Genomic DNA, 23,841 nt, shown 5'->3' on the forward strand with positions numbered 1-23,841 from the left:
TAGTATAGTGTTACATACAATATAGTGTTTGTATTGTATTATATTATATTTATGAATATAATATTTGGATAGACTGTATTATTTGTTGTGATTTAATAATATTTATATTATTTGATTTGACTGTATGATATTGTATAATAACTTATAAGTTTACTGAAATATCTTAACTCTTAATTAGAAATTAATTTATATGTATTAATAAAACTCAGATAAAGAATAAAATATGAACTTTAAAAAATAAGTAGGTAGTGAGTGAGAGTGGGATGAGGGTGGGGGTAGTGGGTGGTAGGATGGGGTGGGTTGGGTGGTGGTGAGGGGTAGTAGGGGGAGGGGTGGGTGGTGTGAGGTGAGTGGTGGTGGGATGAGGGTGGGGTGAGTTGTTGTGGAGTGGGGTTGGGCGGTGATGAGGGGTAGTGCGTGGTGATTGGGGTGGTGGGAGTGTGTAGCAGAGGAATGGAGTAGTTAAGGCAAGCGTAGGGTGGGGGTGAATGGTAGGGTGGGTGGAGTGAGTAGTGGGGGTGGGGTGGGTGCGTGGTAACGTGGGGCAGGGGTGAGTGGTAGGGTGGGGTGGATGATGGAGGGTGGGTAATAATGGAGAAATGAAAATATGTAATCACGAAAAAATCACTAAATTTGTGTTTAGAAAAATTAGGACTTTTCATGATTATATAACCATGGAATGAATCACAGGTTTACAACACCATATCACATAATTTTAAAAATAATAGAAACAAACATAATTTCATAGAAAACCATACATTAATGAATCACGGGAAACCACCATCAAGTTTTTCTTTTATATGCCTGTAGAGTGGGGTTTGGTAGGGGGAGAAAATGGGGAAAATGTTTTTCTATTTTTTTTTTTTAAAGTAAAAAGTTTTTACTTATTTTTCGGTAGAGAAAGTAAAGAATATTTATATACAATTATTTAGACAAATAAAAATGACCATTTATGTTTGAGGGTACGTTCAAAATAGTCTCTTATGCCTGGAATAGTTTTGGTCCATTAAGTTTGTCAAAAGCTAACATTTTTAGTTTTTGTAAAATGTATTTTTTATGTTTGTTAGATTTAATATAAACTATGAAAAAAAGGAAGGAATTCTTAGAGATACAATTTTTGTAATTTCTGTTATTTTAGTGTCTGGTGCATTTTTTTGTGTCATGTGTTTTGAGATTTGATGAGACTACTTGGTGTTTATGGTTAAATCTTTTTCTCCAATGTTTCCATCGAATCTAGCGAACATAAAATTTTAAATACTTGATTGAGACTAAAAGTGCTAGCTTTTAACAAATTCAAAAAATAAAATTTGTTCAGTGCATATTTAACGACTTATTTTGAACATACCCTTAAACACGAGGGACCATTTTTGTCAATTTCTCATTTGAAATGTGAGGCGATCAGGGATGGGATGGAGTCAAGGTAAGGAATGGGGTTTGGGGGCGACGGTAGTGATAAAGGTGTGGGTATAGACGGGTTAGGAGGGCGGGGCTTGACGGTCAAGTTTCCTTCTACTTTCGTCGTAAATATGCCTTGGATGAGCACAGTGATGTATCTGGAAGCACTTGTTTTCAACCGCCATATGGTAAAGGAAGGGGGGGGGGGGGATAGGAGTTTCAAAGTGGATGTGAGGATCGAGGTTAGGGGTGGGGTGGGGTGTGGCCGTGTCGTACGGAGACTTTTTTTTTTTTTAATTAAACTTTGGCCGCTATGTACGGAAACACTGAGCATGCAATGTTATATGTAAAATTTGTTTACGTTACTTCTATTAGAGAAATTATTTTCCTAATTTTAAGAAATTTGTTTTGCTAAAAAAAATATTTTTCACGACGTTAACCAACCAAACATCAAAAAATTGAAAAAAAAAATGTAGAAAATATTTTTCTCTATACCAAAGTCACTCGATATGTATATACTTAAATACAATGTATAAATAGCCACATGATTTTCACCAATTGCTAAATATAAAAAACAGTTAATACTAAGTGCTTACAAGCCAAGATAACAATAAAAATTGCATATTATTGCTGCCGGTGTAATGCTTGCCGTTCGGAGCATTAATGGGGAGTGCTTTGCTGTCATCAACACATCACAACTTCCGTCTGACTTCATCCTTTCACTTATTGGTTGCACATTCTCTGATTGGCCGAAAGCTAACTGGTATATCTTAGGCCACTGGAGTGGAGCCATTAAAATTTGGAAAATGGTACATTTGCTCTTGTGAGGTCATTCACGTAAATTGCTGAAAGCGGGTAACCCATATGGGTTTTTTATTTAGTTGGGTCGGGTAACCCATATGAGGTTTTTATTTAGTTGAGTTAGATTTAAATAGAGCGGTTTTAAAAAATGAAATCGGGTTATTTTGGGAGATTTGAAATTTCCGTTAAGACAAGGGTATATTTTAAAACTTTAATGACTGGAGGGGTATTTTTGACCCAAATTCATAATAGAGGATATTTGAGAAAATCGTCAAATGCCCCCTCAAATACAATAAAAATATTGCTTATTATTTTCCTTTTTTTCTTTATCTGTTATCCCTTTCTTCTTCTTTGTTACACACACTTCCCCTCACCGAAGTATGCAATTTCCGGCGATTTCTTTTTTTTTTTTTTGGTCTTTCGTTCCCCTTCGAGTTTCACAATTTCGAAACTAATTTTCATTAATCACAAATCATTTTTTAGAAAAACAAGATGAGAAAATGAAATATCAAGAGACCCAACTAGTAATTTCATTCCACTACAGACTAATTTTCATTAATCACAAATTAATTTTTAGAAAAAATAAGATGAGAAAATGAAATATCAAGAGATCCAATTAGTAATTTCATTCCATTACAAACTAATTTTCATTAATCACAAATCATTTTTTAGAAAAAAACAAGATGAGAAAATGAAATATCAAGGGACCTAACTAGTAATTTCATTCCATTACAAACTAATTCAAAACCCACATTAAGAAAAACTGAAAGTAGAGGTGATTTTTGAGCACGGGCCATGCTCTATAGTCCAAAAAATCAACTTCGATCTTTGATCTTTCAAAACTCAATTTTGAAAATGCAAATTTCAAAACTGAATGGAAACCCAATTTTCATTCCACTACAAATTAATTCAAAACCCAATTTTGCTATGATTATCCGCTCCATTTAAACCCGACTCAACTAAATAAAAAACCCATATGAGTGACCCAATCATAATTAGCCTTTTTCCAGAGTAAAAGGACATTTTTGACCCTTTTCCCATTAAATTATCCCAATATAAGGAGGAGAGAAGAGAGTCAAAGAGCGGCTCCTCCTTTTTTTGGGTTAGAAAAATTAGAATTTTGTTATGTAGTTATTTATAATTTTATTTAACATAACTTAGTATTATTTAAATATAGGGACAACTACGTATATATACATCTTAAGGAGAAATATTTACGAAACATGACGATAGTTTTATATTTACAAAACATAACATTAAAAACCCTATACAAAACATGTTTTTTTTTTTTTTTTAAAATATTATTATTATTTAAAAAAAATATTTTTTTATTTAAAAAAAAAATATTTTTTTATTTTAAAAAATGCCTTTTTTTATATATTTTTTTGGATCAAAATTTTATGTATGAAATGTGTATATTTCGCTCAAGGCTTAAAAAGTTCGCTCAAAATTTAGTGTATGAAAACGGTATGAAAAATGTATGAAATGTGTATATCTCATTCAAGGCTTTGAAAATCCGCTCAAAATTGTGTGTATGAAAACAATATGAAATTTGTATCTCGCTCAAGTCGTAAAATTTCGCTCCCATTTTTGTGTATAAAGTTCATGTTAGAGTTCTGTAAAATTAATACAACTACAACAACATTGTATACAACTTTGATACAATATTCAAGACTTAAAATAATCACTCAAATTTTTGTGTATGAAATGTGTATATCTTACTCAAGGCTTAAAAACTTCGCTCAAATTTTATGTATGAAGTGTGTATATCTCGATCAAGGCTTAAACATTACACTCAAAATTTTATGCATGAGAATGGTATAAAATGTGTATATCTCGCTCAAGACTTAGAATTTCATTCACATTTTTCGTATTTAATGTTCATATTAGGTTTCTGAAAAATTAATACAACTACAACAATATTGTAACAACTTTCATGCAATACTCAAGGCTTAAAGTTTTCGCTCACAATTTTGTGTATGAAAATTATATTAAAAATTTCGCCCATACATACACATTTCAGACATTTTTCATACAGCTTTCATACACAAAAATTTGAGGTAATTTTTTAAGCCTCTGAGCAAAAAAATTAAAAAAAATATAATTTTTTTTTTTAAATATATATTTTCAAAAAAAAAAAAAAACGAAAAATATATGAAAATCTGTCATGTTTCGTAATATATTATTATGTTTTGTAAATAAGGAAAACTATCGTCACGTTTTGTAAATATTTCTCCTTAACATGTATATACACGTAGTTTTCCCTTAAATTTAACACTTTAGTCTTGGGCTTTGTTATGATGATCTAAGAGCCCGTTTGGATTGGCTTACAGCTTATAAGCTGTTTGCAGCTTATAAGCTGAAAAAAATAAGTTGGGGTAGTCCAACTTATTTTTTTTGGCTTATAAGCTGTTTTCAGCTTATAAGCTGCTTTAGATAAACTAAGTCAAATGGGTCCAATTATTTTTTTGAGTTTATTTTAAGCATAAAATGACTTTAAGCTGGCCAGCCAAACACTCAAAAAAGCTGAAAACAGCTTATAAGCCAACTTATAAGCCAATCCAAACGGGCTCTAAATAGACTTTGAGCTTGAGCACCTTATTTTTTTTGTTTGTTATTTTTAATTTCCCGTTTTCTTTAAAATTTTAATTGATATTTTCTTATTTGACCCATGGGCGGCCCAACACAATCTCGGTCAAGCCTCACTGACCAACACGCTTACTTGGGCGAGACCCAAAAGTCTTGTTTTTAAATGGGTTCGAAAAATCTAAGCCAATTCTATCAAATCACGAGCTAGACTAAGTTGGTCCGGCGAGCCAAGCTTTTATCAACGACTCTAGTATCTGAATTTTAAATTTAATTTTCTTGTATATATTTATCCACAAAAAAATTGAGAGAATTACATGCCTTATGTTTAACAACTTAAAATGTCGACAAGTTCAAAATTTCTCAAGTGAAATAATATTAATGTAATACTCATTTCTACCCGAGACACATAGTTTAAAGAAGAGATAAGAGTAATTTATTCAAATACCCTTCATCATTAATATTATTCTAATTAATTTTGTTAAAAGATGTGTCATAACTTTAAGCTACACATAAAAAGACATGAGAAAAATAAATACATGCTTTATCTTTTACAAATAAAAAAATGTAAATAAAGTAGACATCATTTACCAAAAGTCTAAAGAATAAAGTAACTGCCTTGGATCAATATTAGCACACTTGATATTTATACTAAATCAATAAATGCTTAATATGACTTTTACAGAAATTTTAACACTTAATATAAATTAATTATTATATATTTTGACCTCATCAAATTACTTAATTATATTAAATTTACATCGTTTAGTATAAGTACTCCGGAGTATTTACGCCTTTGTGTTTAACAATTTGAATTGCACATTTTTAGGGAGGCTAATGAAGTGGCGGACCAATTAGCAAAGAAAGAAAGTGAACTAGATATTTTTGGTAGCTTGACGATATATCCCAATCCCCTTGCTTTTGTTAATTGTAATTTTTAAACGGATGAAATAGGTATTATGTTGCCTAGGCTAGTCCCCTTATACTACTCTTAAATTATGTTTAAGGAATAAATTTCCTTACTAAAAAAAAAAAAATTGAATTGCACCAAATTTGGTAACTGGAAGATACCTACATTTATCAGTTCAATCAAATGGCATCCAGCGCAAAAGACATAGCCTTTTTTCCTTTGCCCCCTAAAAATTGCAAAAGATAGATAGAAAAGTAAGTAAAAAAGAACAAAAGATGTCGAATACGACATAGTACCAGTACTATGGATAAAGACTAGATACTGAATCAGTCGGCCCCACACTATCGAATTTTTTTACCAGGCATATGTATAACATGGCGTGTGAGGAAATATTTAATTGAATTATAATACGAGGCCCATCACTTTATCCTCTCATCCTCTTCTTTCTCATCCTCTTTAATTTCTCTCTCCTCTTTTCCTTTTTTTCTCATTTTCTGTTTTTCATTAATTTTTAAATCCTTTTCCCCTCTTCTCATTTTCTGTTTTTTATTAATTCTAAAATCAATTTTATTATACACAGATCAAAATTCTTTAAGATATTCTTCCGTTTCATTATTCAATTTTTCAATTTCTTCTTAATAATTCAGTTAAACTCCGAACTACCTTAAAAGAAAATATTTGGTCTTAAAAAAAGTTTTAAATTAAAAAACTGATAACTAAAGATGAAATTTAGGATACTTCGAAAAGTTTTTTTTTGAATTAGAAACCACACAACATGAAGTTGTTGATGCTTTACACAAGTAGACCCTGAATCTAGAGCTGTGCAAAAATCGATTAACCGATAAACTGGACCAACAAAGTTTTCAAACATAACTGGTTTGGCCTCCCGCATCTTCACAAAGATATATCACTGAAATATACTTAAAAGTATAATTTTAATAAGACCTTATATTCTTATTGGGTTACCGGTTATCTGTTAATAAAAATGTAAAAATCATAATCGAACTGATAGTCCAATAAAAAAAATTACAAAATCGTATAAAAATCATTAACTCAATAATTCTATATCGGTAAATCAATAATATTTTTTTCCTTCAATTTTATTGGTTAAATCGATATTTGCAAAGCCCTATTCAGGGTCTACTTTGATGACACTTAAAATTTAAAATTTTTCGAATGTAGAATGTAACAACTTTGAATTGAATATATACTTAAAAGAAAAAAAAAAGCACAATAAATTTTTCAAGATAGTAGCGTGGCATGTGATGAGAAAATGAAAGGTCACTGGTGAAAAGAGTAAAAATATAAGACTCACTTTACACTTGCCGATTAATAGGCACCCTCACACAAATATAACATACAATATCTCCCACGCAGTAAAACTTTTCCGCACTGTCAATTATCAACACTTAACTTTGTCAGTAACCAAGTCAAATTCCTAAGCAACATAAAATAAAGTACCCCATCATAAGAAAATCCACAATCATTAACAAAAATACATTACTTCTTCAAGACTTCACAAATCTTGAATACGACCCTTTATTTTTTTGTAATTTATCTTGTAGGTCCTTTGGCTTTCATTCCCCTTCTTGTTTTGTACACAAATTTAGGCTATTTATACACTTCAGTGAACACACTCAGTAGCTGTGAAATGAAAGATATGGCGAAGTTTGAAATATGGTTCTTGATTTTGATGGTGTGTGGTTTGTGGATGGTGGAAGCAAAGTATATGGTTTACAATACATCACAGGGGATTGTTGCAGGGAAGCTGAATGTTCATTTGGTTCCTCATACTCACGATGATGTTGGCTGGTTGAAAACTGTCGATCAGTACTATGTTGGTTCCAACAATTCCATTCAGGTACCCTCTTTTTCATACTAGTGATAAATGGTGTTTGACTTTTATACATTGATAAAATTTATACTGTAATGTTATTTAAATGACAATTATAGGTAGTGTGAGTTAGTAAGTTGAGATTTTTGTAAGTATTCCCTCTGTCCCATTTTATGTGAATGTGTTGCTGCTTGGGGAGTCAACAGTTTTTTATTTGGCTATAATCTTTTCAAACTTTTTTTTATATTGTATCATTAGCTATGTTGACTTGTAGTGATTTTCGTGTAGTTTTTAAATATGTAGATTTTATTTTAAAAATTTTAAGGAATAGGTACCCGAATTCATAGTCAGATTAAGCTTTTTGACCTTTGTACTCTGCACCCTTTCACATAAATTGGGACAGAGGAGTAACTGAAATTACACCAGACATTGTAAAAATTATTTCCACTTTCAATGGATATAAACAACAGTTCAAGTGCTCATTCTTCATAAATTCATTATGGCTATAACATTGTGTTGTAATTTTGCAGGGTGCTTGTGTTGAGAATGTATTGGATTCATTGATCCCAGCATTGTTGGCTGATAAAAACCGGAAGTTCATTTACGTTGAACAGGCAAGTCCTGACTATCATCTTCTTCTCAGTGTGTGTGTATTTCTGGGACATACTGATGAATGCTGGTTTATTTTTCCTCCGGATCGGAGTGTAGGCTTTTTTTCAGCGTTGGTGGAGGAACCAGAGCCCCAGAATGCAAAACACAGTCAGACAGCTTGTCAACTCGGGTCAACTTGAGTTCATGTATGTAATTACATAAGCTAAACTGCACATTTGTATAGAAATATATCAAAAGAGAGATCATATTGCAGTGGACTAAAGTTGCTTAGCACTCTAGATGCTCATTATTTTTTCCTTTTCTTTTCCTGGATGGTGTAGGATAGTGGGTGGATTGTTTATTCTTTGTTGGAATGCTTATACAAATGGTATCTTATTCACTATTTGTACAGAAATGGGGGTTGGTGCATGCATGATGAGGCAGCAACACATTATATTGACATGATAGATCAGACAACTCTAGGGCACAATTACATTAAACAACAGTTCAATGTTACTCCTAGAATTGGCTGGCAAATTGACCCTTTTGGACATTCTGCTGTTCAGGCGTACCTTCTGGGAGCAGAGGTGTCAACTGTTCTCAATTGAAAGCTTGATTAGTTGTTAATTGACAATGAGCTGGCTCTTGAAGTATAAGGAATTATTCAACATTCTGCTGGAATGGTGTAACTAAACTCCAATCACATTTAAGAAACTATGCTGACCTCATGTATTTTACTGCTTTAGGTTGGATTCGACTCTCTTTTCTTTGGACGCATTGACTACCAAGACAGAGAAAAGAGGAAAGCTGAGAAGAGCCTTGAGGTCATATGGCAGGGTTCTAAGAGCCTCAGTTCATCCACACAAGTATGCTTCTTTTCCTTCCAATTATTCTATAAGAGTGGCGAAACATGTTTAAAGTTATTCCAGCCTTTATTTTTTCAATCTATCGCACTCTAAATTTTATTTTGCCAATGAGTGTTACATTTTCTTTTCTTTTTGTGATAAAGATGTTACCTTTATTTCGTTTCAGATATTTGCTGGTGCATTCCCTAAGAATTATGAACCTCCCAGTGGATTTTACTTTGAAGTCAATGATAATTCCGCCATCCCTGTTCAGGTAATTCTTTGAAGGAGTAAGCCAGTATGCTCTTTAGCTTTCGCATCAGGATATGCAGATGATTGTTTCTTTATTGACTGAAGGATGATGTCAACCTGTTTGACTACAATGTCCAAGAGCGGGTCAATGATTTTGTTGCTGCTGCTTTGTCACAAGTAAGTCCCATACATAGCTCACGTGAGTGTCAAATTGCTTCTCGCAAACAGTATGTCGTTATCTTCTTTGGTAATAACCAATTTAAGGGTAGAAAGGGGAATTGAAGTCAAAGACAGAGACATGGAATGGTGTTGTTTATATGTCATGACCTGCTTAATGCATCTTAAGGGTATTAGACCCCCTAAAATCTGCTATTGATAACACAAGCCATAAAGCTACCTGGCTGATACTCTACTGTTTTGAGTCTATTATCTTTTTACTATTTTTCCGCTGTCAAAAGAAGTCAACCATCCATGCTGACAAGCGAAAAATTCAACTGTACGTGGAATTACGTGTCTGACAGCATTTCTCAATAAAGTTTGTCTGACGAAGTGATCATAACCAATCTTGTTTGTAGACTTCTCTAAGGAGTATCATGCAAATTTTTCTTGTTTCCCTTGCAGGCCAATATTACTCGCTCAAACCATATAATGTGGACCATGGGAACTGATTTTAAGTACCAATACGCTGAGTCATGGTTTAAGAATATGGACAAGCTCATTCACTACGTGAACCAAGTTAGTTTTCCACTGTCATTCCTGTGATTCAGAATTCAGGCATTCACGTACAGCTTTGTACTCTGTATTTTCCTACTATTTGGTTGGGCATCCCGGAATTACTGTTTCTTTTATGGATGATAATTGATTATTGGCATGTTTCGGTTGCTATATGTGAAAGCCACTATAAAGTTGGGGCACATGGCATTTCTTGTATCCTGTGTTTGTCATAGGACTGAAATCAGAATGACGGAGGGAAAAAAAGCTTACATATTTAATCAAGCTAGGTTTCTAATGGAAAGCACCTTAGAGAGCTTTTGAGGGGGTAGAGTCTCGTTTTGCTCAGTTGAGGAGTAGCCTCCGGTCCCTTACTTTCTTTTGGTGCACCCATAAAGTTCCTTATTGTGTAGAAGAAGGAGTGGAGTTTGTAGAGAATCATGTCTTTTTGTAGATTCTTTACCTTTCAGTATATCCCTGGTATACGGCCCGACTGACATGTACCACATGCTCATAGGATGGTCGTGTCAATGCCTTATACTCGAGCCCTTCAATTTACACTGATGCAAAACATGCTTTGGACGAGTCATGGCCTCTTAAGACGGATGACTATTTCCCGTGAGTTTCCTTTTAAATGTTAGTAATTTCTGGTCATTTTGAATCTCGGTATTTAGTGTTTGATGCGTATTCTTTATCAGGTATGCAGATCGTATTAATGCTTATTGGACTGGATACTTTACAAGTAGGCCTGCTCTCAAACTCTATGTTAGAATGATGAGTGGCTATTATCTGGTAGGCCATGCTGCTTTTCCATTTTCCTGATATTAAGAAGCTGCACGATCTGCGGAATTTTGAATATGTAATTCTTACTTGGCTCCTTTGTGTAATAGGCAGCAAGACAATTGGAATTCTTTAAAGGAAGAAGTGATACAGGAACAACAACCGAATTATTGGCTGATGCCCTAGCCATTGCTCAACATCATGATGCCGTCAGTGGCACTTCAAAGCAACATGTTGCTGATGATTATTCGAAACGACTGTTCATAGGTTACAAGCAGGTGAGTTTGCTCTACATTCTTAAGAAAAGCTTGTGATTTGTTATGGATTTTTTCAACTTGTATTTCATATGATTATAATTACCAAAAACTACTTGCAGGCTGAAGATTTAGTGTCTAATTCACTTGCTTGTATGGTGGAATCAGCTTCAGCATCTGGATGCAAGAATCCTCAGATAAATTTCAAGCAGGCAAACATTTGGAGCCCTTTCTTTAATATCGGCTTTCTTCATATTGAGTTTGCATTGTCTTTATATGATTTTCTGCAATATCCCTCTGTTCCATTTTTCATTACACTCCATTTTAGCCCGTTCAAGAAGTTAACCGCCTTCCTAAAATGGTGATTTTGCATATATTAAACGAACCCCCTTTTTTTTTCCCCTGAAACTAGTATTTTCACCACTCTTCTGATAAACTCAATATAGTAATTTGTAAAAACATTTTACTCTTAATATCCAAGCAGGTTAAGGTGGGTCAATGGAAATGGGTTGGAGGGAGTACTCTTTCAGTTTTTTCAGTTGTTTGAGCTGCCACAAATTGGACTAGTTAAAGTTTTTAGCCAATGTTCAAGAGAAATATACCTAATTATACATGTATGAAATATTACTGTAGCTATTATTAAACTGTCTCAAGGTCATTTTCAACCAGGATATGCATCGACACACACACATATGTTTGCTTTCTGGTTTTACACTTTGATCTTGGGCATCGAGTGCACCTCGTAAAATATTTTTTTCCTTTAGATCAACAACAAATAGGAAATCTAACTATTCAAGATCAATTCCATGTTGCCTTTTACCTGGGGTGGGCTGAGGTTTTGCTTGTCAAATTCATGAAAATTATAAAGAAGCTACATGCCCATGTTCTCCCCCAGTAACCATATCCAACTACTGTTGAATACATTATTCAGAATTAACTCTTTTGTTGCTCTATTCTTCCAGTGCCCACTGTTGAATATAAGTTACTGTCCCCCAACAGAAGCTGATCTTGCTCCTGGCAAAAAATTAGTGAGTAGTCTATTTCCAATAGCTTTTCATACTTTTGAAAACCTTCACATTAAATTTTTGTGTGGTGGGAAGTGAGGAACACTACCTGAGCCCCACATTAGTAAAGAGCAGATTTTCAAATCATTAATTTCCACTTATGTAGGTGGTTGTTGTGTACAATGCTCTTGGATGGAAAAGAACAGATGTTGTCAGAATCCCTGTGAGTATTTTGATCTCTTCGTTTCTCAAGTCGTTATGCATTTTAAACAATTTCTCTGCTGCTTTGATTCTCATTCTTCCTGCACAAAAATATGTCCTCTCATTCATCTTTGTGTGTGGTGGTTGTGTGTAGATAATTATCCTAGTTATTTGCCACTTTTGACAATATTTATGCATAAAATGGATAACTTATCATTTATCACTGACATCACTCTCATGCTTTACATAAACTTTTGTGCCAGGTTGTCAATAAAAATGTCATCGTTCAGGATTCCAATGGAAAAGAAATTGAATCACAACTTCTTCCAATAGTTAAAGCTTCAATAGCAATAAGGAACTACTATGCTACAGCATATGTCGGTGAATCCCCTACATCAAGCCCAAAATATTGGCTCGCGTTTACAGTTACTGTTCCAGCTTTGGGCTTTAGCTCCTATGTTATAACAAGTGGTAAACAAGCAGGTTAGATATCTGATTGGTATATCCTGAAAGTTTACATGCAAACTGATGATTGTAATTGTCTCCAGTTGTTCAGAGTCTTGATAAATAAAATCTCTTCTTGTATACATCACACATGCAGTTTCTGCCTCAATACCACAGACGTTCTACAAAACTGATGGAAGTCAAAGTGATGCTGTAGAAGTGGGGCCAGGGAACTTGAAACTGTCATATTCTGCAAATGGAGGAAAGTTTACTCAATATTTTAATAAGAGAAACCAGGTAATTTAGTTGGCCAGCTTATATGCTTGTCCTGTTTCAAAATGGTCGTTATCTGTTATTTGAAACTTCATCTGTTCCTCTATAATAACCAGCAATGCAGACTTGGTTATTCACATGATAGAATTGTATAGCTTTTCTAGTTGTGGGCTACCCGTGCTTACACTAGAAGATGCTGATGATGGAAATATTTCTTTATATTGTGTGTGAAGGTTAGAAGCTCTCTGGAGCAATCATTCAGTTATTATTCTGCAGATGATGGAAGCAAGGATGATTGGAAAGACCTTCAGGTAGTAGAATCTGATGATTCAGTGCTATTCTTATTTTCTTATTTCACACACACATAAGTTAAGATGTCTATCCTGAATTTTCAAGGCCTCTGGAGCATATGTATTTCGCCCAAATGGTTCATTTCCCATCCACCCTGAGGGAAAGGTAAGTAAGGCCCCTTAAAGCATCAAATTTGCAATATAAAAAGTTGGCAGTAATTAACTTGAAGCTGTTTATTCTTGATCAGGTTCCAGTTACCATTATACGAGGTTCACTGCTAGATGAAGTTCATCAAAATATTAATTCATGGATATATCAGGTTGTTATATTAATAAATATCAAAGAACTTGTACAAACTCATCACGGTATTTTTTCTCTTTGTCCTATTCACAGAAGAAGTACAATGACAAAGACGACATTTGATGCATTGAGCCCTTTAAAAGTATAATCAAAGTAGTTATAGTGTCTGAATAGAACTTAAACTTAATACATATATGTTCTGGATGTGATTCCATTGATTGTTTGGGAGCATCAGGTTGCAATATTTCCTTATTGTATGAAAATTAGTTTGTCTTCCGCTCGCTCTATCTACCTCTGTGGATATTCTATTTGGTAAACATGAAAAATTATATGGTCAAGTGAACAATATTTTACTCTCGTGATAGACAAACAATTTCAGAACAATCTTAAATCATGTTTCTCACACAGATTTAACATGTAAATGACCAGATCACTAGAGTGTACAAGGAAAAGGAGCACATTGAAGTTGAGTTCACTGTAAGTTAAGTCTCATATTTGCTTCACCTGTATTGTCTCTCTTATTGGTGGAGATAAGATACCCAAATTGCTTGGAATTGCTAAGCTTTCACAGCTCCAGTGATTAAGCAGTCATGACTTCAGGTTGGCCCCATACCTATTGACAATGGAATTGGGAAAGAGCTGGTGACTCAGATTCAAACTGACATCAAAAGCAACAAAACATTTTACACCGACTCTAATGGACGTGATTTCATCAAAAGGGTGAGTTGAATTTTCTTCCTCTAGCATGATAGTCATTAGAAAATGACATTTTTTGTTCCATTTATATCTGCAGATTCGTGATTATAGAGCTGATTGGAATCTTCAAGTGAACCAACCTGCCGCGGGAAATTATTATCCTGTATGTTAGTAGACTTATAAAATATAGCATTGTTTTCTGATATTGAAGTATCATGTCAAGATTTGAATCTACTGTTTTTCTAATCTAGTTTCTGAGCTAAACTTGCCTATCGAAAATTTTAAAAACTATTCGTGGCAAACCATTTTGAAATCTGAAGTGGTGCAGAAGTTCCTTCGTCCTACCTTTGGTTGGGATGGAGGTGCTTATTTTTTGGGCTTCCATATGTTTTACTATGTTCTTTGACGCGGTTACTTGGGATTTTTGCACCTCCAAATTGCTGTGACTTTCTTATATGCACGTGTATTTCCTTATTTTGCGTAAAGATTTTATTTCAGAAAACTCGAGAAATATGTCCCGTAAAGTAGCCTGTTTATTAGATACCCTGTTCTAGAATACCTACTGGTGATGTTAATTATGTTATTTCGTCTAATACATTACAGATCAATCTTGGACTTTTCCTGAAAGACAACAACAATGAGTTCTCAGTTTTGGTTGATAGATCTGTAGGTGGATCCAGCCTTGTTGATGGCCAATTGGAGCTAATGCTTCACCGGTTTGCTCTGCTCATTTTTCATTCTGTGTTTATCGCTTTTATCATTGCAATCTTTCTCCTGTTAACTCATCACTATTTGAAGCTACTGATAGCAGAATCTCAAGGTAAACGATTTGTACATTCCTTCTTTGTAGGAGGTTACTCCATGATGATGGAAGAGGTGTTGGTGAAGCACTGAATGAAACCGTCTGTGCTCTTGGAAAATGCATGGGCTTGACTGTAAGCACCGTCCCCCATCACGATATACTCCAGTTTGATTGTGGCTTTAATTTTGCTTGTAGAGTTTTAGTTATTGCTTAATATGGTGAATGCAATTTTTGTCTATATTTTCTTGTTGCAAACTCTTTGCTTAAACCTACAAGAGCCAGCGAATGAAGCCTAAGAGATCGAGGATTAATATTAACATGTCTATTTTAGCATAAGAAGCTAGTAAACTTTCAAAGACATCTTCATAATATCTATTACATTTCTTGTTTCTTTGTAGGAGAGTAAATGAAAATGACCAACTCTTCTGGAATATTGTGGATTTAAATTTGGCCTTCGTGTATATTATTGCTTTAGTTTTATGAGCTCAAATGTGATATATATTTGTTTATACATATATCTAATAATTTGACTTCGTCTTCTGATACAATACCATTACCATATTGTTTCCATCCGTTCTTTATGTGTGGCTACCCATTTAGTTTACTTTTTCCCCCTAATAAATAACAGTACAGCTTTCACCTTTTATTTTCTTCTGCAGCGTAGATATGTAGTGTTTGGAATGTTCCCTATCCTATATTTCTCCGCAATTTCATTGTCTGAAATCCTTGTGTAAACAATGTGCTAGTTTTTATTGTACGTTGGCTTTTATGTAAAGCCAACTGATTAAGGCCTCATTTGTTTGCACTTAATGGAGGTCTGAATCTGAATGGTTCAGACCTTAGGCCATTAAGTGCATTTGTTTAAATTAAGATCTAAGTACTTATTAGGTCTAAATAGGTCTTAATTATTAAGATCTTAAATCAAGTCTTAATATCATTAAGAGGTATTTTTGTATGCATAATTTTTACCACCAGCCCCACCCCTACTTTCCACCCAACCATCCATCCCCACCCCCCACCACCCTACCCCCACTCCCCAACACCCCACCTTCACCCCACCACCAACCCCAACCCACCTCACCCCCACCCCCACCCCCATTCCACCCCACCTCTAACCCCACCCACCACCCATCCATCCCCACCCCATCCCCAACCTACCCCACACCCCAAGCCTCTACCACATCCTCCACCCCCACCCCAAAACTACTCACCTAGCCCTACCCACCACCACTACAAAGCATCTCCACCATTGCTAGCGCAAATAAAATTTTCATTTTTTATCAAATAATATTTTATTTTATTAAATTTGTATTTATTTTCTAATATTTAGTTACTTTTTTATTTGGATTATATATTTAATGTGTTTAAATAAATACATTATGCACATTCAGATGTTGAAAAACAAACAGTCTTAATCATTCAGTGTTCAGAACTAGAGACAACATCTTAACCATTCAGATGTGCATTCAGATTCAGACGTCTTAATCTTAATGAAAACAAATGAGGCCTAAGCATGTTAACATATTTCCCCAGGTCCAAGGCAAGTACTATATGCGGATTGATTCTCTTGGAGAGGGAGCGAAGTGGCGGCGGTCATTTGGACAGGAGATATATTCTCCATTGCTTCTAGCTTTTACTGAGCAGGTTATGAAAAGTCCAAGCATTTTCCATCGCTAATGCAGCATCCCGCCTAATTTGATGTATTGTTTCATAATCACAGGATGGCGATAAATTTACCAAATTTCAAGTTCCAACCTTTACTGGGATAGATCCATCTTACAGTCTGCCTGATAATGTTGCAATAATCACCCTTCAGGTAGTTAATCTTGGAAGCACTTTCTGTGTTTTAGTACTTTTTTGTTATCTACCAAATTACCTTTTTCTTTGGTAAATGTAGGAACTTGAGGATCACACCGTCCTCCTCAGATTGGCTCATTTATACGAGGTTTATGGGTTCCTCCTTGTGATGATTCTGTTTTACATGTTTAAGTTTGAGTTCAATCCTCATTCATTTCTTGGTCACTTGACATTCGCTTCTACAAAATAGTTATGTGATCGTTTGGAGCCTTAATTGCTCCAAGTCCAAGCGTTCTGAGATGATAAACTGTTATGTTCACTAGGTTGATGAAGATAAGGATCTATCCACCACGGCAAGTGTAGAATTGAAAAGATTGTTCCCAAAGAGAAAGGTAAAACAAATATCCATGCATCCACCGCCTAGTTCTTGGCTGTAATTAGGAAAACAAGTCTCAATTGAATCTACTAATGTTCCTTATTTTTTTTTTTTATTCCAGATAAACAAGATCAAAGAGATGAGTTTAACTGCTAACCAAGAAAGAGCAGAAATGGAGAAGAAACGAATAAAGTGGAAAGCAGAGACTCCTAGTGATTTGCGAGACGTGCCAAGAGGGGGACCCGTCGATCCTAAAAAGCTGGTGGTAGAGCTCGCCCCTATGGAAATCCGCACCTTTGTTATCGATCTCAGCCAGAGCTTGCCAGCTGCAGAATCGTAAGCAACTTAAGCTGTTCGATTGTGTTCCCCATGTGAAACAAGATACTAATGTTTTTATTGTTACAAACTTCATCATAATCTGATTTTGTTGCATTGTTTGCAGTTGGAAGTCACATATGTCTCTATAATAGCAGTCCCCTGCCACAGTCCGATCCGAATCGGCTAGACATCAAAAGGGTATGAGCAGCTTGAAACCTACTAGGGACCTATTTGCCTATGTTGATCCTCGAGGATGCAGCATTGAGTCTCTTGTTAGAAGATGTGTTATCCTTTTTGTAATGGAATAAAAACCTCTTTTGGCAGAACAATAAGCTATAATAATAATAATATTGAAGAGAAGGAGTCCATGTCTTAGCAGAGCAGAAGTTTATTCATGCAGTCCATCTATGGTATGTTGGGCCTGGTGAAGAAAAATGCAAAAGCACTTTGAAATCCCCCAATAAAGATGACCAAGCATTGTATATGTAGAAAAACAAGCTTAGATATTATCCTTTCGGTTGTCTTTTTCGCTTTAATCATCTAGTATCCAAAATTAATGAAAAGTTTTTCATTTCCAAGACTCGAAGTTGGATCTTTTGTTAAAAGGTCAATGTATTTCAACTATTTCACGACATCCCTCGATGGACTTTTCTTGTTATATCTAGATGTTAATAATGTTCCAGAATGGTATATCATCGGATTATGTCGTAAATAGGGTTAGTAGCTTGATTTAACAACAAAAATTACCACTTCATCTAAATTAACATCCACTAAACAATTTTATGTTCCACCAACTCTAGGTGATGTGCGGCATGAAAATGAAAATGAAAATGGCGCCAGACCACCAATTCCATCTTATGTCACTCATCAACAAAGCAAAAAGAAAACAGGGAAAATAAATCTAGGTGATAACTATCAGAATTAATTAAGTGTATGATTTCATTGACACATTTAAATTTTCCTTGCGTGTGCTTTTTATGCGCCAAAGACTGCAGAACAATTGAGAAAATTGCAACTTAATCGGTTTACTAACTAGCAAATGAAAGCAAAGGTTCACGGAATAGCAATCATGAGTTGTAGTAAAAAAACAATGGCTTGCTAGATAAAATATAGAAGTACAAAAGGATCATAAAATAACTGAGAAGAAGAACTAGAGTCTAAAAGTTGAAAATGGTGGCTGCATTGTTTCCCTTTTGAACCATAGAAGCTTATATCATCCCATGGCAGCCCGCAGAATCCAGGAGTACTGCTTTGATTTGATCAGGATGAAAGTCTTGACCTTCTTTGCATTGCTGAGATTACATAAAGAAAAACGATCATCAAAAGAAATCATTTCGTGGCAAGAATAACACACGAATTAAATCACAGATCATTTAACTCAAGTGTTAAATACTTTTTCTCCAATATCAATTGAAATAAGCAAGAGAGAAACTTTTTTATATGATAAGAGATGTTCAATAGGAGTCGGTACAACCTATTATCTTTTAACTTATCTTTGACGAACCCATGGTAAAAGCTTAATATGGTTTTAGGTTTTGCTCATTCCAGAAGGATATGCATTTGTGCAGGGACTGTTGGACTTCAATTTTCTATATACAACCTTTTGCTCAGGTGAAGCATTTTCTAATCCAAGAGTCCACAACAACAACAACATACCCAGTGTAATCCCACAAGTGAGGTCTGGGGGGTGCAGGGTGTACGCAGACCTTACCTCTACCTTTGTGGGGTAGAGAGGCTGTTTCCAATAGACCAATCCAAGAGTCCAACTTTGTAAATTAAACATAAAAGGAAGTACCTCGGCTTTAAAGATATCTAAGGCAAACCCATTGAAGCAGCTGATAACAGCTTGTTGGATGTCCAGCCCGAGGTTGTCGAGAGCCCTCATTGCTGAGAGTAAGAGGCCTGGTCTGCGGCTGCAAAACATATGGATATTCACAGCTCTTCCATCTCTAGCCCTTACTTCAACCTAAAATTAAAACAAAATCTGCATTACACCATCACAAACCAAAAACATCTAACTAGAAACATATGTTTGTGCTATAATAAGTTTCTTCTGGATGACACGGCTTTTTTACCCTTGCAGGCTGTCCAGTCGGGCTAGACAATGGACTTGCAAATGAACTCGGATAGAGTTCTTCCTTGATGCAGCCCTGCAGAGCTGGTGAAGTTGGTGCTAAAGGATAGAAGCTTGTTGTTTGGGTCAATGAAGAGCTAGGTGGTGTGGACTCCAGTTCATTATGCAGGTCATTGATTTTCTGTAGAAGCTCCTTTAAGTACTCGATCGCATCTCCTAAGATTGAAGCCCTGTCCATCTGTCAATATACAAAGTCACAAATTGCAGCCAAGAAGAAGCTTTTGATATTAGGTAGTCCGGAAGACAAATTGGTAACATGAAATATTCTGTAAGGTTAAATCAAGTCCGATGGTTCTTTGGAATTAAATCTCAATTAAGACACAAATGTTAACTAGCAGGTAATTCACGTTCAGCTCTAACCACCATAAGTTCTGCATAAATATATTTCACTTCATTTAGAAAGGATTTGCATGAATACATTCAAGGTATATTTTAATTACTTCCTGCATCTCAGCCCTATCAAAGATAACTTCCTATGTCTCAGGTTACTTAGAGCTCCAATAAAATTGTTTCTGCACGGTAGTGGTGAGATTCAAGTACCATGTTGTTGCAGTTGCCGTACCATAAATTTTGACATCCTAATTAAAGCATTTATTACCATTTACAATAATCCAAGCAATTTGAGGAGTGGTAGGACAGCAACCAGACTCCACCCCCCGGAGGGGGGGGGGGGGGGGGCGGAGGGCAACTAAAACAAATTAAAGCAGATATATACAAGAGAGATTAAGAATCCACCAAGCAGAGTTACCAGTCAAACTAAAAAAGACAATTTGTGTTCTCTTGTGTGGTCCAAAACAAAAGATCCTTTTGAAATCTTTTCATCTAGTTCATGTGAGTGAAATTAATGCGACTATCAATATAGCTTTAATCCAAAAACCTTTTTTGAACTATGCATGGGACAAACTTGCATGCCTTAACAAGAGTAAATGAAGTACCTTCAAAATAAAAAAGAAGAAATAACAGTGCATTGTTCATTTCCCCTTTTCTAAAGGCTGATGATTGTAAAATAGCTAAAACATGTTAGAATCGAATAGGAATTCACGAGAACTTGATGTAAATACATTTCATACCTTACTAATCCTTGGTACAACAGACCTCAACATGTAAAGCCTATCGTTTAACTTCTTCCTACGTCGTCGTTCAGCCATCAAATTCTTGGCTGGAAGTCCCTTTTTCTTTCCTTTCTGATTCCCAGCGGTGACAGTGCTCGTTGCATTCGAGCTATTTCCACCATTCTTAACACTACCATCCACCTTATCACTAACATTTTCTATAAGTTCATCTGAATCATAACTCAATGTGCATCCATCAAAGCTCACATCATCAAGTTCTTGATCACCATTACCCCATTTTCTCTTTTGACCAATTTCACCTCCAAAATCCCCCAAATTGCCACCACTATTATTAGCTAAGTTCTTCCTAAGTGCAGCCCTTTTTTGGAAAAGTGTTGGTTGTGCTCCAATTGAAGTAAAATTATCAAGTGGCTTTAACAACTTAGACCTATTGAGAAACACAGAATTCTCATTTGGAGAACCATCAACAAACCCCAATGGACTAAAACCAGTAGTACTATTTGGGGGCAAATGGGATGACAGGAATTGAGTACAAGAATTCAAATTGGAACTACCCATTTGGTTTTGTGAGCTAAAATCAAGAAACCCACCATTAAAAATCCCACCTTTATTCAAACCTTGAGTTTCAAGAAAACCATTTTCATAACCCAAATTAAAACCACTGTCTAAAGGGTTGTTAGATATTGCTTTTTGGGCCAAGAAATAATGTACCTGAGATGGGTCAAGATTGTTGAAACTGGTTGGCTGTAGAAACAAGTTGTTTTCAGCTAATTCAGTGAAATTTTGGGTGAAAGAAATATTATTTTCAGTATGGTTTTGCATGTTGTTGTTACTGGTCATGTACCAGTCTACATCTGCACCATCTAACATAGATTTGAATGTAGAAAGTGCACCCATTTCTATATAGTCTTTGTTTTCAAGCACACCACTATCGTTATTCTCCTTGTTGGTAACAGTTTCTTCTTCTTTGTTTTCCATGTTCCAAACCATACTGTTTGATCTTGAGAGCATTTTTTTTGTGTTAGCTTGAATGGGTTGGTTCAAAGAAAAGGATTATATATGAGGCTGTTAAAGCTATACTAAAAGTAATGGAAGGTAAAGGAGAAAAAAGATGTATGCAGCAAAGGCAAAAGGGAAATGCCTTTTCAGAGATGACATGACACTTAGTCCCTGTATCACAATTTATATGCCCCAATTTAGATTTTGAATATCAAAATTTTAAATTTTGATGGTAGATTCTATGAAATCTTACAAATAAATTTATGTATTCAAAATTACGTCAAAAGTATTACAAATCATAGTAAGTGCTCATTCAAAAATATTAAAAGGCAAATAAACAAACGTCACGTTTTCACTAAGGCTGTTATTTTTTCAAATTTTATTTTTGGCTATCGTCAAGTCTGATATAAGTATTCCTTATCAAGACGACTTTATATTCAGAACTCGAATTCAAAATCTTTATTTGAAAGTGAATACTTACCATTCCACCGATCACCATAATCCCTGATGCTTACTGATACTTTTTTTTATTACTACTATTAGGAGTACTATTTTTTCCTTTGAAACTACTACTAATATTATTATTTTGTATATATACAAAATATTTATTGTAATGACACTCTAATTATTTGTAATTTGTCTATAATAAAAATGTTGTTAGAACCAATTAAACTACATTCACTTAGGCTATACATGTATCGTAATTTAAAGGTTTAATGCATATGCGGCCCCTTAAATTTTTTATTTTTTATTTTTTTATTTGGCACCTCAACTAAATGTTGTTCCTATTGAATCCCTAAACTCATCCTCAAGTGTTTCTATCAAACTCCCTAAATCTAATGTTTATTAGAAACATAAATTAAATTGGGGAAATGAAGGTGGAATAATATTTTAGACTTGTGGTAAGCTATTCTTTAGGTCATGGATGTGTCGGTTTCTGATCAGCTTAATTAAGAGCTACTCTTTTTTCCTTCTCAATTGCTGCTAATCTTAGCTAAAACATGGCATAATTAAATTAGAATATGTATATATATATATATATATTAGCATGTTTCTACATTGAAGATGGAATACTATGTAAGTCGAATTGTATTTGATAGACATACTTGGAGAAGAATTCAGGAGTTCAATAGGAACAACACTTAATTGAGGTGCCAAAATAGAAAAAAGAATAAGTTTATGGGCCGCATATGCATTAAGCGTAATTTAAAGTTGTGGTATTGTCTTGATGTTGGGATCTTTCAACATAACTACGTCGGTAATGTGAAAAAAGTTAGCATAGTATCTGGTCCTTCTGTTTTCTTGTAATCAATAATTAGTAATTAGTACATAAAGGAATGATTAACAAACTGCCAAATATCTTGACGAGAGCTGATTACCCCACCTTTGTCCTTTTTGATCTCCATAAAATCCAAAACCGCTACTTTGAATTCGAATGTCTTCTTTTTTTCTCCCCTGTCAAAAGAAAATAAATATTTTTGTTGAATATTCTTATATACACCTTCAATAAAAAAGAGAATACATGTTTTTTCCTGCATCTTTCAAAACTCTTAAATATAAAATAAAATACTTAATATTAAGATACAATGGAAAAAAGGATAAGTTTAGGAGCAGCATATGCATTAAGCGTAATTTAAAGTTGTGGTATTGTCTTGATGCTGGGATCTTTCAACATAACTACGTCGGTAATGTGAAAAAACTCAAAAAGTTAGCATAGTATCTGGTCCTTCTGTTTTCTTGTAATCAGTAATTAGTAATTAGTACACAAAGGAATGATTAACAAACTGCCAAATATCTTGACGAGAGCTGATTACCCCACCTTTGTCCTTTTTGATCTCCATAAAATCCAAAACCGCTACTTTGAATTCGAATGTCTTCTTTTTTTTCTCCCCTGTCAAAAGAAAATAAATATTTTTGTTGAATATTCTTATATACACCTTCAATAAAAAAGAGAATACATGTTTTTTCCTGCATCTTTCAAAACTCTTAAATATAAAATACTTAATATTAAGATATAATGGAAAAAAGGATAAGTTTAGGAGCAGCATATGCATTAAGCGTAATTTAAAGTTGTGGTATTGTCTTGATGTTGGGATCTTTCAACATAACTACGTCGGTAATGTGAAATAAAATAGCATAGTATCTGGTCTTTCTGTTTTCTTGTAATCAGTAAT

General features: G+C 34.6%; 2 protein-coding genes across 3 annotated transcripts; one reads left to right on the plus strand and one right to left on the minus strand.

Annotated features, from left to right (window-relative positions):
* Nucleotides 1–7,131: 7,131 nt before the first annotated feature.
* Nucleotides 7,132–18,095, plus strand: LOC132599619 (probable alpha-mannosidase At5g13980). 2 transcript variants are annotated; one of them, XM_060312932.1, is made up of 30 exons: nt 7,133–7,553; nt 8,057–8,140; nt 8,235–8,323; nt 8,530–8,704; nt 8,864–8,983; nt 9,150–9,236; nt 9,320–9,391; nt 9,836–9,949; nt 10,443–10,543; nt 10,624–10,717; nt 10,816–10,983; nt 11,082–11,171; nt 11,922–11,987; nt 12,130–12,186; nt 12,428–12,647; nt 12,766–12,905; nt 13,115–13,192; nt 13,278–13,337; nt 13,420–13,491; nt 13,902–13,949; nt 14,073–14,192; nt 14,266–14,331; nt 14,772–14,884; nt 15,019–15,103; nt 16,504–16,614; nt 16,691–16,786; nt 16,868–16,915; nt 17,091–17,159; nt 17,265–17,479; nt 17,586–18,095. In XM_060312932.1, the coding sequence occupies exons 1-30, from the start codon at nt 7,344–7,346 to the stop codon at nt 17,608–17,610; spliced, it is 3,093 nt and encodes a 1,030-aa protein (XP_060168915.1). In that variant the 5' UTR covers nt 7,133–7,343; the 3' UTR covers nt 17,611–18,095. The 2 variants fall into 2 exon arrangements, with proteins under 2 accessions (XP_060168920.1, XP_060168915.1); XM_060312937.1 differs by lacking the exon at nt 16,868–16,915 and having other exon boundaries at nt 7,132–7,553.
* A 372-nt stretch (nt 18,096–18,467) lies between these two features.
* Nucleotides 18,468–21,834, minus strand: LOC132599638 (transcription factor ICE1-like). The gene is made up of 4 exons (XM_060312944.1): nt 20,666–21,834; nt 19,537–19,773; nt 19,257–19,427; nt 18,468–18,753 (listed from the first exon to the last, which is right to left on the minus strand). Exons 1-4 carry the CDS (start codon nt 21,677–21,679, stop codon nt 18,670–18,672), a joined length of 1,506 nt encoding a protein of 501 aa, XP_060168927.1. The 5' UTR covers nt 21,680–21,834; the 3' UTR covers nt 18,468–18,669.
* Nucleotides 21,835–23,841: the final 2,007 nt, after the last annotated feature.

This window comes from Lycium barbarum, chromosome 1, assembly GCF_019175385.1.
Source record: "Lycium barbarum isolate Lr01 chromosome 1, ASM1917538v2, whole genome shotgun sequence".
NCBI lineage: Eukaryota > Viridiplantae > Streptophyta > Magnoliopsida > Solanales > Solanaceae > Lycium > Lycium barbarum.

Bases quoted from the DNA above. Each gene is read 5' to 3' on its own strand.
- LOC132599619 (XM_060312932.1), top strand. From the start codon at position 7,344: ATGAAAGATATGGCGAAGTTTGAAATATGGTTCTTGATTTTGATGGTG. The intron at 8,324-8,529 runs GTATGTAATTAC...CTATTTGTACAG, and splicing joins TCGGGTCAACTTGAGTTCAT to AAATGGGGGTTGGTGCATGC. The intron at 9,950-10,442 runs GTTAGTTTTCCA...ACATGCTCATAG, and splicing joins TCATTCACTACGTGAACCAA to GATGGTCGTGTCAATGCCTT.
- LOC132599638 (XM_060312944.1), bottom strand. From the start codon at position 21,679: ATGCTCTCAAGATCAAACAGTATGGTTTGGAACATGGAAAACAAAGAA. The intron at 19,774-20,665 runs GTATGAAATGTA...GTATATTGACAG, and splicing joins TTGTACCAAGGATTAGTAAG to ATGGACAGGGCTTCAATCTT. The intron at 18,754-19,256 runs GTACTTCCTTTT...ATGTAATCTCAG, and splicing joins TAGATATCTTTAAAGCCGAG to CAATGCAAAGAAGGTCAAGA.